The sequence below is a fragment of the Hippopotamus amphibius genome, chromosome 2 (assembly GCF_030028045.1).
Source record: "Hippopotamus amphibius kiboko isolate mHipAmp2 chromosome 2, mHipAmp2.hap2, whole genome shotgun sequence".
In the NCBI taxonomy this organism is placed as follows: domain Eukaryota; kingdom Metazoa; phylum Chordata; class Mammalia; order Artiodactyla; family Hippopotamidae; genus Hippopotamus; species Hippopotamus amphibius.
In genome coordinates, this window is record NC_080187.1 from 198,620,397 (window position 1) to 198,634,658 (window position 14,262).

The 14,262-nt window shown below is 35.5% G+C and overlaps 1 protein-coding gene across 8 annotated transcripts in view; it reads right to left on the reverse strand.

Annotated features, from left to right (window-relative positions):
- The window catches only part of ZNF280D (zinc finger protein 280D), a 112,675-nt gene that overhangs the window by 91,292 nt on the left and 7,121 nt on the right, over positions 1–14,262 (reverse strand). For 6 of the 8 annotated variants that reach the window (XR_009051389.1, XR_009051388.1, XR_009051390.1 and 3 more), the window contains exon 2: positions 163–386. Coding sequence is in view for 4 of the 8 variants with exons in the window: in XM_057722442.1 (XP_057578425.1) it covers positions 163–223 (61 nt within the window). In the remaining 4 variants the exon portion in view is untranslated. Of the gene's footprint in view, positions 1–162; positions 387–13,744; positions 13,895–14,262 lie in introns of all 8 variants that reach the window. The other 2 variants (XM_057722440.1, XM_057722441.1) reach the window with 2 other exon arrangements.

Genomic DNA, 14,262 nt, shown 5'->3' on the forward strand with positions numbered 1-14,262 from the left:
AGTCCCTACATTATTTCTTTTCATGTGAGCATTTGTTACCTTAACAATTTTAAGTGTTTTTGTCTTTAAGGAAACGTGCCTACCTCTCATCCTTTCTCCTGAAGCAAAGTTACCAGTACAAAAGCCACATATACTAGTATCAGTCATGGCAGCAACACTTACTTTTGGCTGAAAAGGGTTGTCGCCAATCAAGTTGAAGAGTTGACTTTCTGTAAATCGTCATCCAAGTACTAACACATGATATCAGTCATTTTATGACTCACTTTGAGTAAAGCCAAATATTGAAACGTGAAACCTGGGATTCAGAAATTCTTGGATCTAATTTTGATCTTCAAACTCACCATGTGACTCCACACAGGCAGCAAGTTATATCTCGGTTTTCCTTCCTATAAGATAAAGATACCTAGTATTAAAGTGGATTTCAATAAATTAAATATACACATACTTAATCTTTTTTCCTATAAAAAGCTCAATTTTTTAAGTTTGATAAGTTTAACATAAACATTTAACTGGCTCTGCATAATTGGTTTATTCTTGAATGAACCCAAATTTATTAAGTAAAACAGTGATTTTATTAAGCCCTATATGAAGAAGTCTGAAATTATTAAATTACAAATAGTTTTTTAACAGTATCCTTGTGTAAAAATGAATAATCGCCTCACAATGTACTGTTTTAGTAAATCTGAATTTTCAGATGTTAAGTGACAATCTTTGTTATCTATTCTTCACATTTTGGATATAAATATAATTACTTCCATAAGAAAACATAATCCTAAATAAATTTTAGTTTATAGTTTATATTTTTCTGGGTTTTGTAATCAATGAACTTAAAAGGAAAAAAATTAGCTGGATATAGTATTTCATCATAGATTAATTCAGTCAAAAAATAACTACTCAAACTAATATTCACTGCTTTCTGTATGTAAGGTAATGTGCTAAGTTCTAGGGAAAAAACAAAGATAACTAAGTCACAGTACTTGCTTCAAAAAACTTACAACCTAGTATGTCTATAATTCAAAACAAATGCTGTTAGAATAAACATTAAAAAATCTGAATTGCCTTACTTAAAATACGAATTTGTTTTCTGGAACAAATTTTAAAAAACTTTTAGTTATAAAGCAAAAAAAGTAAAAAATTAGATGACAGAAACCTAAAATATTGAGATACACAGCTAATACAATCTTCACATTCCTCATAATTCTCAGGCTGATGAAAGCAAGTTTTCCTGCTTTTTAATTTCCAAGTTATTTGGATTGAATTAGTCCACAGGAAAAAAAAGTATTATTTTAACTTCAGGAATTATTGTTACAAATATTTAAACTACTATTAAAAGAGACTCTAGGGGTTCCTAGGTGGCGCAATGGTTAAGAATCTGCCTGCCAACGCAGGGGACACAGGTTCGATCCCTGCTCCAGGAAAATCCCACATGCCTCAGAGCAACTAAGCCCATGCGCCACAACTATTGAGCCCATATGCTGCAACTACTGAAGCCCACGTGCCTAGAGCCTGTGCTCTGCAACAAGAGAGGCCACAGCAATGAGGAGCCCGCACACCGCAACAGAGTGGTCCGCACTCACCGCAACTAAAAGAAAGCCCACGCACAACAAAAAAAAGACCCAACACAGCCAATAAAATAAATAAATAAATAAAGAGACTCTAGTGAATACTGTGTTCAAGTAATTCAGCAAGTTATGAGGTCTCTTTAACTCAATTATTTGAATAGTTGTAGCTTGCCCCTAAACTAACATCAGTGGTTTGTAATTAGATACATGACAATTCTTGCTCAGCATTAAGGGCCTCCTAGTACCAAGAATACAGAATATTCTTCAAGGGCCTCAATTACACAGCTTATGAGACTCATATATAACATATTTGTTAAATGATCATATAAGTATCATTTAGCGAAACTTTAAAATTAGTATTCAATTTACAAATATTCAATTAATAAATGACTTGTCCATATGAATAAGATATCCACTGGCTGAGACTATAAAGATGACTTTAAGATAACCTACTTCCAAAGCCTGAGGATCACAGTAGCTACTTAGGAACCTCAATTGATACACTAGCAAACACACTAAAAAGTTGGCAATTAGAACTGTAATTCAGCCAAAAGCTGCACTGTGTAATACAGTAGCCACTAGCCACATATGACTAAGTTTAATTAAAACTAAATAAAATTTAAAATTCAGTTCCTCAGTTTCACTAACCACATTGCAAATGCTCAAAGTCACATGTGGCTGATGGCTACTGCATTGGACAGTGCAGCTACAGAGCATGTCTATTGGATAATGCTGGTCTAAAGAGTCACTGCTGTATTTCATTCTGACTAATAAACAAACACTTTCATGGATTCCTTTGGCATGTCAGCCACTGGAGCATGCTAAAACTATCACCATAAAAATCTCTCTCAAGTCACCCTTTCAGAATGTTAGTGGTAAGGCATGCAATTCTATGAAGGTTAAAGCAGCTGCCACTGAAGTGAAATATCCAACAAAGGTATGCAGTGGGGATCTCAAAGCTCTGAAAGGTTTCAACAGCTTCTGCAGCTCAGAGGTGGCTCCAAAACAGTCAGAAAGAGAATACACTACACTTCAGCTACTGACTCAGGTAGAAATTATACGACCATGTTTAATACACTTGTTTCTAAATGAATTCCAAGTAAATGACTTCAAGGTTTTTTAGATTATAATTCATTGACTTTTAAAGACTGCTCACATAAATATAATTCCTACTTTATTTTTTGTTTCAGATTTTATATATCTAAAATTAAATTGTAAAGATTTTTTCCTACAAAAAAAAATTAAGTCAAAGGAAATGTGGAGTCTAAATTTTTAACTGTTTGAAAATTCTGCTTTTAGCCATTGATAGGTATCACCTGATGCAATGTCACTGTGTTAAATAAGAAAGGTAATGCATTTAGTCCTATATATTCTCTGATAAGGGGAAAATTAAGCCACTCCACAATCCACAGCTGTAGAGTCTACACATAAAAAGAGTACCAAGCTAGAAGCCAGAAGAACCAAGTCATAGCCCCAGCACTGCCACAACTTTCAGTCAAGTCACTTTACAATGCTGGGTCTCAGCTCTTAGTTCAACTGAATGATCTCTAAACCTTAATTCAGCTTTTTATACTTTACTGTATACTTTAAAACATTTATTAACCATAAACAGTAAAATTTGGTGAAGAATAATAGGTTCAAACTCTTACTCAACTACTTATTAGCTGTATGACCTTGGCCAAGTTAGTTAATCTCTGTGCCTTGCCTACATACACAGACACACACACACACACACGTATATATGCATACATGTGTGTACATATAACATTTCACAGTTATAATGGAAATTAAAAGGAGATAATATACATAAAGCACATAGCTCAGTGCCTGACACACAGAAAGCACTCAATAAATCTTAACCACTTCTATCTCTGGGCTAAATCCCATTTTAAAGAACTCTAAGAATTGATCACAGTTCCATTATTATACTGAAATTTATAAGCTACCAGCTGAGCATTTAGAAATCATTTTGCCATATAGGATCTTTTTTAAAAATTTTATTTATTTATTTATTGGCTGCTTTGGGTCTTCATTGCTACATGCAGGCTTTCTCCAATTGCAGCAAGTGGGAGCTACTCTTTGTTGTGGTGCAGGGGCTTCTCATTGCAGTGGCCTCCCTTGTTGCAGAGCACGGGCTCTAGGCGCATGGGCTTCAGTAGTTGTGGCACATGGGCTCAATAGTTGTGGCCCAAAGGCTCTAGAGCGCAGGCTCAGCAGTTGTGGCACACAGGCTTAGCTGCTCCGAGGCATGTGGGATCTTCCGAGACTAGGGATCAAACCTGTGTTCCCTGCATTGGCAGGCTGATTCTTAACCACTGTGTCACCAAGGAAGTCCCATATAAGATCTTCATTACAGTAGATTCCTCATAATAAAAGTTTAGCTTTATAAAGAAACCTTCTGGAACGTGGCTGTCAAATCTATCCTATTTTCATCTTTTAAAAAAAAATTTATAAACTAGTTAAAACACTAACATAAAAAATGTTAAACCCTCATATGCACATAACACACACCTACAATTTAACAACACTTAAATTATACGCTACTAATCTTATAGAATAAAATAAGTATCTAATTAAAAAATAACAACATACAAAAATTAACATTTGGATAGTGTCTTACACCATTTCCATTTTTTAAAGCACTTTCAATTCTATATGCATCCCCATGATTTAATTTCTAAAAAAATCACTTTCAAAAATGAGTAGGTGGTAAGTAGAATACAAAAGTGAATGTGAAGAATAAGGTAAATGGTTAAGTTCTCCATCTAACTAGACCCCAAAAGTTAGAGTTATTCAAAGAAATAATCCAAGAAATCACATTATAATCTTTTTTTCTCATCATAAAAACTATAGTTTTAATTGGGGGTTACATTAGTAACCAAGAAGCTGGCAACACCAAAACCAGGTATGAGTAACTTAACATAAAAGGGAAAATGTGAAACAAAAATTAATATAATCATTTCAAATAGTGCAATTTTTAAAAAATTTATTTATTTATTGGCTGTGTTGGGTCTTCATTGCTGCATGTGGGCTTTCTCTAGTTGTGGTGAGCGGGGCTACTCTTTGTTGTGGTGCACGGGCTCCTCATTGCTGTGGCTTCTCTTGTTACAGAGCATGGGCTCTAGGTATATGGGCTTCAGCAGTTGCGGCTTGCGGGCTCTAAAGGGCAGGCTCAATAGTTGTGGCACACTTAGTTGCTCCGTGGCATGTGGGATCTTCCTGGAGTAGGGATCAAACCTGTGTCCCCTGCATTGGCAGGCAAATTCTTAACCACTGCGCCACCTAGGAAGCCTTAGTGCAAATTTATATTCAAAATAATACATAAAAATAAAGTTCAACTAACATAAATTCAGTCTAAGATTAATATGCTAGCTATAAGAAACATTAAACCTTTAACAATTTTGCTTATATAATTAGAAGAGTTTTTCAGAGGAATGATTTGGATGACACAGGGTCATGGAACATTGTTCAAAAAAGTTTGATTTCTCACTTTTCTCCTTTCACAAATTTCCCAAGAAATCAGGCATTCAAGTCATTCCACTGACTTTAAAGCTTTGGTTTATGTTCTAATTCAATTTATAAATAATTCTTTAGTCTTTGTCATTAATGGCATATTGAAATGGAGGTCTATAATTTTAGAATTCTAATCCCAAATGAGTTCTAAGGATTCAAAGTGGGTTCTTCACTATGAGTAACAATCTAATATTTCCAACGCTGGTTTTATGATTTCTCAAGAATCCCCACTATCTCAAGGAGATACTAGAAAATTAATTTTAATTTAATGTTCATTATCTTAAAGCCATACAGTCTTTTGAGGAAGAAGAGTCATGTTTAAAACTCCAGTTTTTTTATCACTTAGTATCCATTACCTATTGATTCCATCATGGAAATTAATTTTAACAGGATTAGAAAAGCAGAGAATGATCATGTCTACTTTGGCATTCTAAGACAAGTCACACAAATAGAAATCTTAAATCATAAGCAATAAACCTGTATATAATTGAAAGACACACCCACAAAAATCTGATTTCATAATATTCAGGTATTTAAATATGAAATTTTATAAATAAACTTATAATTTTTATTTAAAAACATTAAGCAGATGAAATTTTAAATCGGTATTTCCTTTTATGGCTTTTATTTGTTTTATTGTTAGAAAACTAAGCATCTATCTTTTTCAGAATCAGTCTGGTTGTTACTGTTAAAAACCACAGAGTTATTCTTAAAAAGTGCGCATTCCAACCACACAAAATGCACAGCTGAAAGCATCTAATCACTAGCAGCTAAAATACTGCAGACAAAATAGTGGGGGGTTACAGAAACTCTAGAAGATATTTCATCAAATCTCACCCAATTTCTGAAAGACTCTAATTTTTATTTGAAGTAGAATACTGCCTTCTGGAAATGGTCAATTCAAAAAAGGGAGAAAAGGACCTTAAAAAGGGAGAATATAGATATACATAGTTTTATTTTTTAAATAAACCAAAAATTTCAAATGTCAATTAAAAAAAAGATGATTCATTCAGGAATCTTAAGAGTAAAGATGCAAATACAGAAGGGGAAGGGTTGGGACTCAGCCTTGAAAGAAATGGCCTACAAATGAGATCAGAATAAGGATAGGTAAAATCCAGGTCTTGAAAGAGGTTATTTCCCAGCTATTTCCAAGAATAAGGCTTAAAAAGCAATTAGATCAGCTTCTCCTGTCCACCTCCTCATTTATAGAAAAAACTTTATTCTCTGAAGGTAGGTAATCAAAGAATTAACACTTTAATTCTCTGAAATCAGGAGAAATCCAGATGGATAACTTAAAGCCTGTAGGGGATCAAAATATGCCAGTTTGGCAATTAAGAAGCAGGAAACACAGAAAGAGCTCTCTGCCCTCCTCCTATCTGTCTAAAAGCAGGACTTACATTTCCCATTGTGAAGGTCTTCCCCTTCCCCTCTCCCATTCTAGGAGGAGGAAAAACTACCATTATCATTGGAGACAGAAAGTCAGCATCAAGATGGGGTTGCACAAACAAATCTTACTAAAATAGCCCTTATCATCCATTAGTTTCCCTCGTATGTGTACATTCCCTCAATTTACCACTCCTAGAAGCCCAAACCCCTTTTCCTTTGACCTGTCACTTTTCCCCAAATTTATCATCTTTTAAGAAATGGTATATAAGCCTCCATGTCTAACCACCTTTTTGGGGTCTTCATTTTTTTTGGATGAAGACCTCCACTTACATAAGAATTAAAATACTAACATCAAATAAAATTTGTACACCTTTTCTCCTATCAATCTATCATTTATCAACTTAATTTGCAGATCCCAGGCACTTCACCTATGAGGATAAAGGAAAAGGGTTCTTTTACCTCCACTACAAGCAAAAACCAAGTTAGTAAGCTCAATCAGATTTTCTAAAGACAATAAAAATACATAATAATGCAAATAATTAAGAGTTTAAAAAATAATACACTTAATCATTTTCTATCTAATGCAAGGCACAATCCTCAGTGCTGCATAGGATATGAAAAAAGTCCCTAGCTGAAGCAACTATCTGGTAGGGGGATTATGATAAATATATAAATATCATACAAAACCGGGCATGGTAGCTGTAATAATAAAAATTGGAATGTCCAATGACAGATGAATGGATAAAGAAGATGTGGTACATATATACAATGGAATATTACTCAGCCATAAAAAGGAACAAAATTGTGTCATTTGTAGAGATGTGGATAGACCTAGAGTCTGTCATACAGAATGAAGTAAGTCAGAAAGAGAAAAACAAATATTGTATATTAACAAATATTGTATATTATCGTATACTAACACATCTATGTGGAATCTAGAAAAATGGTACAGATGAACCTATTTCCAGGGCAGGAACAGAGACACAGACATAGAGAAAGGACATGTGGACAAAGAGGGGAAAGGGAAGGGTGGGACAAATTGGGAGATTAGGATTGACTTATATACATCACCATGTGTAAAACAGATAGCTAGTGGGAATCTGCTGTATAGCACAGGGAACTCAGCTCTGTGCTCTGTGATGACCTATATAGGTGGGGTGGGGTGGGAGGGAGACCCAAGAGGGAGGGAATATGTGTATACATATAGCTGATTCACTCTGTTGTATAGCAGGAACTAACACAACATTGTAAAGCAATTATACTCCAACAAAAAAAAATAAAAATAAAAATTGGAAATGGTATAGCAGAGGTTCTTGATACGGTGCTGAGGAAACCATGGAAATACGAACTGTGCAAAATTTTGTGCACACTTATACATTTTCTGGGGGCATCAAATTGTTATAAGGGTCTATGAACCAAAAAGGCTGAGTCTCTAGGTTAGGGGTTGAAAAAAAATAATCACATCTAGCTGAGGGATTTGGAAACGCCCCACCATGGAAGAAACATACCCATTAATCTCAAAAAGAAAGATGTTTTCATTAGTGGGTTTTTTTTTTTAAGTAAAAATGCTCATTAAAAGGGGACTCAAACATACAGAAGTGTGTAGAGTAAAAAGTATGAATCCTACCCCTTCCCCTGCCCTAGCCCTAACCCCCCTCATCAGAGTTTGGTAGGTGATGCAGTGGATAATAATCCTGATTGAAGATACAGATAGGGTTATGGTTCAGGGAAAAGAAGGGCACTCCAATGCCTTATATGTCTTAACAAAGGACAATATTCACAGCAATAATTTGGATAAAGGCCATACTGTGTACAGATTACATTTACAGATGAGTAAATAGTATAATGCATGTTAAATAACAAATGGGACAAAAGATCTGAGCAAAGTAGGATGAATGGTAAAATCTAGCATAAAATTAGTTTTGTGTTTGCTCAAAACCCAAAATTTACAAAAAATATAAACTGCAGATATACTACTTATCAGTTTTAGTTACCAGAGAACCTGTAAGTCTGAAGTCCATTCATTTAGAAAGTATATTTAGGCACTTCCCTGGCAGTCCAGTGGTTAAGACTTCACTTTCCAAAACAGGGGATGCAGGTTCAATCCCTGCCAGGGAGCTAGGATCCCACATGCCTCAGGGCCAAAGGACCAAAACATAAAACAGAAGCAATATTGTAACAAATTCAATAAAGACTTTAAAAGTGGTCCACATTAAAAAAGAAAAAAAGAAAAATCTTAAGAAAAAAGTAAACTTATTAAACATGCACTGTGTGTCAGATATTGTACCAGGCAGGAATACAATCATGAAGTTTACACTCTAGATTCAGGGACAAAACACTCATACAAACAGATTAAACTGACAGTGACAAGTGCTATGAAGGCTATGGACAAGGAATTTTAAAACTCAGAGTAAGGAAATTAGGTCTAGATAGCATAATCAAAACTGTCTCCCCTAAGAAAGCAATGATTAATTGTTATTTGAGAATGAGTTAGAGTTAACTAGGCCAACAGGAGAGGGAAGAAAGCATTCCACACAAAAACAACAGTATGTGCAAAAGATCTATGGCACAGCAAATATGAGAAAGTGAAAAGAAACCACTGTGACTGGAAAAGAGGACAAGACGGTATACAACGGTAGGTAAAATAGCAGTCAAACAATGCAGCACTTTAGAGACCATGTTAAGGAATTGTGTCCTTACCCTAAGAGCAACTGGAAAGCCACTGAGGGGATTTTAAGCAGGAACGATACAATCAGACTTGTGATACAGTGTCAAAATAACAGAATTTGAGGGCTTCCCTGGTGGCGCAGTAGTTGGGAGTCTGCCTGCCAACGTAGGGGACACAGGTTTGATCCCTGGTGCAGAAGGATCCTACATGACTCGGAACAGCTAAGCCTGTGTGCCATAACTGCTGAGCCTGGAGCCTGTGCTCAGCAACAGGAGAGGCCACTCCAAGGAGAAGCCTAAGCACCACAGTGGGGAGTGCCCCCCCCCCCCCGCAACTAGAGAGTGCCTGTACGCAGCCACAAAGACTCAACGCAGCCAATAAGGAAATAAATTTATAATTTACACTAAAAAAAATAACAGAATTTGAGTCTAAAATCAAAGAGATGGTGGTTTTATTCTATTCTGTCCTAATCAATCCCCACTTGGAACAGTGTATTGGCTATGACTCCTTCAACTTTTAAGTAACAGAAAGAAAATCCAACTTAAACTGGCTTATGCAAAAGAGAATTTATTGGCTCATTTACAGAATTAGCTGTAGGCACATTTTAAACAAGGATGTGTAAACCTGTTTTTTCTCTCTCCATCCCTAGGCTTCACTTCCTCTATTCTGATTCTATCCTAAGAAATTGTGTCCTCCCATTGTGAATGACTATAGCAGCTAAACTTAACACCTTCCAATATTCAAGACCAGGACAATGTTAAGGGGATCAGCTCTGATTGGAGTTGACTGGCTTGGCTAAAGTCATATGCCCTTCCCTGAACCAATCATTATTGATCCTCCTGGTACCAGAGACCCAAAGGTGGGGGGAACACAACAACCACAAGATAAAAGATAAATACTGGAGGAGGGCATGGTTCCCTAAAGGAAAATGAAGACATATGTTACCAAGGTTAGGGAGGTAAGAGTGAATGGATGTTGAGTAGCAAAAACGACAGATGTCCACTACAAGGAATTAGAATTAAAGCTCTGCATAGGTCAAAGGACTAATATATCTACCCTAGAAAAAACATGACACTGTGGGGCAGGGGTAGCAGAAGTGAAAACAGATATTGTAAAGTTTGTTATAAGAAAAAAGGCAAGAGGCTGACTTGTTCCTTGTGGCTCAAGTGATAAAAATAACAATAACGATACTGCTAATATTTAATTGTTCTGAGTAAACTAGGGAATTACATTCCTAGCTTGAGCTTCAATACAACTACTTAATTCATCACATAAACTACTATAAGTTACAATAATTATGTTATTATTTATAACAAGTATCATTACCAATTGCTAATTAAATAAATATATGCATTATTTCGCCTAATCCTCAAAAAACTCTACAAGGCAGACACTATCAGTATTCCTGCTTTACAGGGGTGGAAACTGAATTACAGAGGTTAACTACCTTGCCCAAAGTAACACAACTAAGTGCTAGGGCAAGGATTCAAACCCAGGCACCTCAAAGGCCAGAGATTTCAGTCACATACTATCTGCCTCTACCAGGAAAAAGCCTAAAATAACAGGGAGGCAGACTTCATGTAAGAACAAAACAATCAGCAGTTAAAGTATCAGGAAATGAGATGAACTTGAGATATGATAGATCACCAAAGAAAAATATGAAAAATTCAAGCATTATGCAATTGAAAATGGTCACTTTCAAGATCCCCAAGGGTCCTTCCAACACTAATACTGTAAACATATTCATCTAGAATATGTAAATTTTTTGCCTCGACTGAAAGAAAATGGGGATTTGTTATTATTTCAGTAAAAAAAACTGCCCTAATTGAGAATGCTGAATTATGAAAGTTCCTTTTGGAATCAGAAATAAAGAATTTTAGTAATCTACCTGCTATATCCAAATATTTTCTAAAAACTGTCAAGTACAATGTAATGAATGAAGCAGCTGGTTTGAAGCTCAACAACCAAAATGTAATTCTTGAGTTTATTCAAAGCAAGTAAATTCCTGAAAAAAAGAGTAATAGTTGATAATTTTTTTTTCTTTTGGCCACCCAAGCAGCATACAGGATCTTAGTTCCCTGACCAAGGATTGAACCCAGGCCCCCAGCAGTGGAAGCAGAGTCCTAACCACTGGACCGCCAGGGAATTCCCTGATAATTTTAAATAAACAATATAAATTGCATTTTAATAAGTAAGCCTGTTTGATGGTTTAACTCAGAACTCCCAATGATATCAACAGATCTACTTAATAGATACTGATTCAGAGCAAACATCTCAACTATCAAATCATGACAAACCAACTTTTTAGAATTTTAACATTTCTGTTAACACAAAAAATTTTAATGTAATATCACTAAGTAGAAAGCCGGTGCCTGAGCAGACTACTTAAATCCACAAAGCAATCTAAATCAACAAAGTCATTAAAAGCTGCTATGTACTGGTAAAAGAAACTGTTCTTTACAAGGTATGGGGAATCTCTCTTTGCACCATCTCCACTTGGTCCAAGTATTGTAAAACCTCCTGCTGATCCTGATCCAGGCTGCAGACCATTTACTGTAGTTATCACCACCCACTCTGTCAGTCAAAACTAAGCTGAGCACAGCAGGACAGCTACATTTTCTACCACACAGTATTCTGCTAAAGGTATCCATTTTAAGATCCCAATAATCTTTCCAACAGACAAATTAAATAACCCTTTCTTCCATTTTCAGTTTCCTTATCTTGCATCTATTTTACCCCAATTTCTTTTTTTAACTATTTATTTATTTATTTATTTATTTATTTATTATTTATTTATTTATTTATTTATTTATTTATGGCTATGCCGCACAGCATGCGGGATTTTATTTCCCTGACCAGGGATCAAACCTGTGCCCCCTGCAATGGAAGCACAGAGCCTTAACCACTGGACCAGCAAGGAAGTCCTAACTCAATTTCTTAAGACATCCTCCTCAGTAATTTTCTGTATGCCAATAGACTGGTTCTCCATCCATCTCTTCTTTTTAACTCTTTACAGATTCTCCATATTCTCTTCCTCTTTAAACAATGCAAAATCAGGTTCCATGAAGTTTAGATCCTAGCCCTACACAAATTGTTCCCTAAAAGGCAGATCTAATAAACTCCACAGTCTTAGCTACTGGTTCTCAATAGCAGCCTATAAAATCATCAAATATTAACTTCCAACCTTAACTTTTCAACTATGTTTCAGTCCTTCATCTCTTAACTACTGAAAACTGCTACATGCATACTTAAACTCAGCTGAAATTTGATATTTCCAAAACTGAACATTAACTTTCCCTCAAAAATTAGTTCTACAGCATTATTAATAATAGCCAAAAAGTAGAAACAAGCTAAATGTGTATCAACTGATGAATGGATAAACAAAATGCAATATATCCATACAAGGGAATTTTAAAAAGATGGTATCTGTGACAATATGATATACATAACAACTTGATGAACCTTGAAAACATCATGCAAAGTGAAAGCAGTCAGTCACATATTATATGATTCCATTTATATAAAATGCCCACAATAAGCAAATCCATAGAGCAGAAAGCAGATCAGTGGTTGCCAGGGGCTGGGGGGAGAGAGGAAGGGAGAGACACTGCTTAATGAATAAGGGTTTGAGAAACAGAATATTCTGGGATTAGATAGTACTGATAACTGCACATTATGAATATACCAAATGCCACTGAATTGTACACTTTAAAATGGTCAGAATGGTAAATTTTACGTTAGGTTAATCTTACCTCAATTTTTAACAATTAGTTCTACTTTTGCATTTCTCTTTTTCTACAAATGTAACTGTCATCCTTCTGCAGTTTTTTTCAATGTTTCCCTCTTTCAAGCATCATGTCTTATCAATTCCCCAGTCCTATACTCTTCCTTTAAAATATTTCCCATAAGCAACCTTGCCTTTCCATTCATAAGTACTTGTTCAGGTCCTCAGAACCTCACACCTATAGCAAAAGATTTACTTTATAAGATTCACTTTATACTATCTCTCAGCATCGGGATCTATCTGCTTTCATCCATTCAATACAGAACGACCAAATAAACAATTTCCTAAAACAATGCTTTTATTGTGTCACTTATCAATTCCAAACTCCTCAACAACTCTTCACCAATACATGAAAAGCTGGGTTATCATAATACCAGAAGCTTCCAGAATGCAGTGAGGCACAGAATAGGCAAAATGCTCTAGGAGCTGGTACTTCCACCAGAGGTTGTGCTGCCAGGCTTGCACTGTCTAACCCAAAAAGAAAACATGTAATTCTGAGCTAGAAAGACCGAGGCTGAAGTAAGGGAAGACGAAGGCATCACATCTTATGAAAGGAATATGTGGTGTCTGGTACCCAGTAGGTATTACAATGAATGAAATGAACTTTTTCTAAAACTCAATTTCCTCATCTGTAAAGGATGAATGATGATAATACCACCCATCTCCAAACAGCAATTATTTCGAGGATGAAATATAAGCATGAAATACTTTATAATCATGAAAACACAATAAAAGAAATGAAAGATTAGAAAGATATCTTGTTATAACTTCTCAAAAAAACAAGAATACTAACCATGTAATGTCAAAAGTAGTGCCAATTTTCTTATTTACCTTTTTCTATCCAATACAATTGGGTGATCTATTATTTATTTTTCCTCATGGAATTTAACAAAGCCACTTCCATGGGGTTTTTGTTCCATGAGGACCTTTCTATCAGCAGTCATCAATCCTGTATAGTTAAAAGTCAGATAACCTTAAACCCTGAATAGGAAAAGCAAAATGAGTAAGTAAACAAAGGAGACAGGGATTAGGATATACCTAAAATCTCCAGACCTCTCCCAAACCCTCCAAGTTTTGCTTCTTTAACTTGCCAAAGGTTAAGAACGAATACCCACAAAATAACGAAACACACAGGGTAGAGCCTAGAAGCAGGGAGCAAATGATTTAATAAACTAATGATCTCTGCTTTGGTTAATAACCCTCAACTGAAAGGCACTCAGGCAGTTGTCATGCTGAAGAATCAACCCTGGCAAGAAAAAAAAAAAAAAAAGACTGTAGTTGATTAACTTCTAGGGATGAACCCTACAAACCCAACCTGAGAAATTTAAGATTAATTTACTTAAAAATGA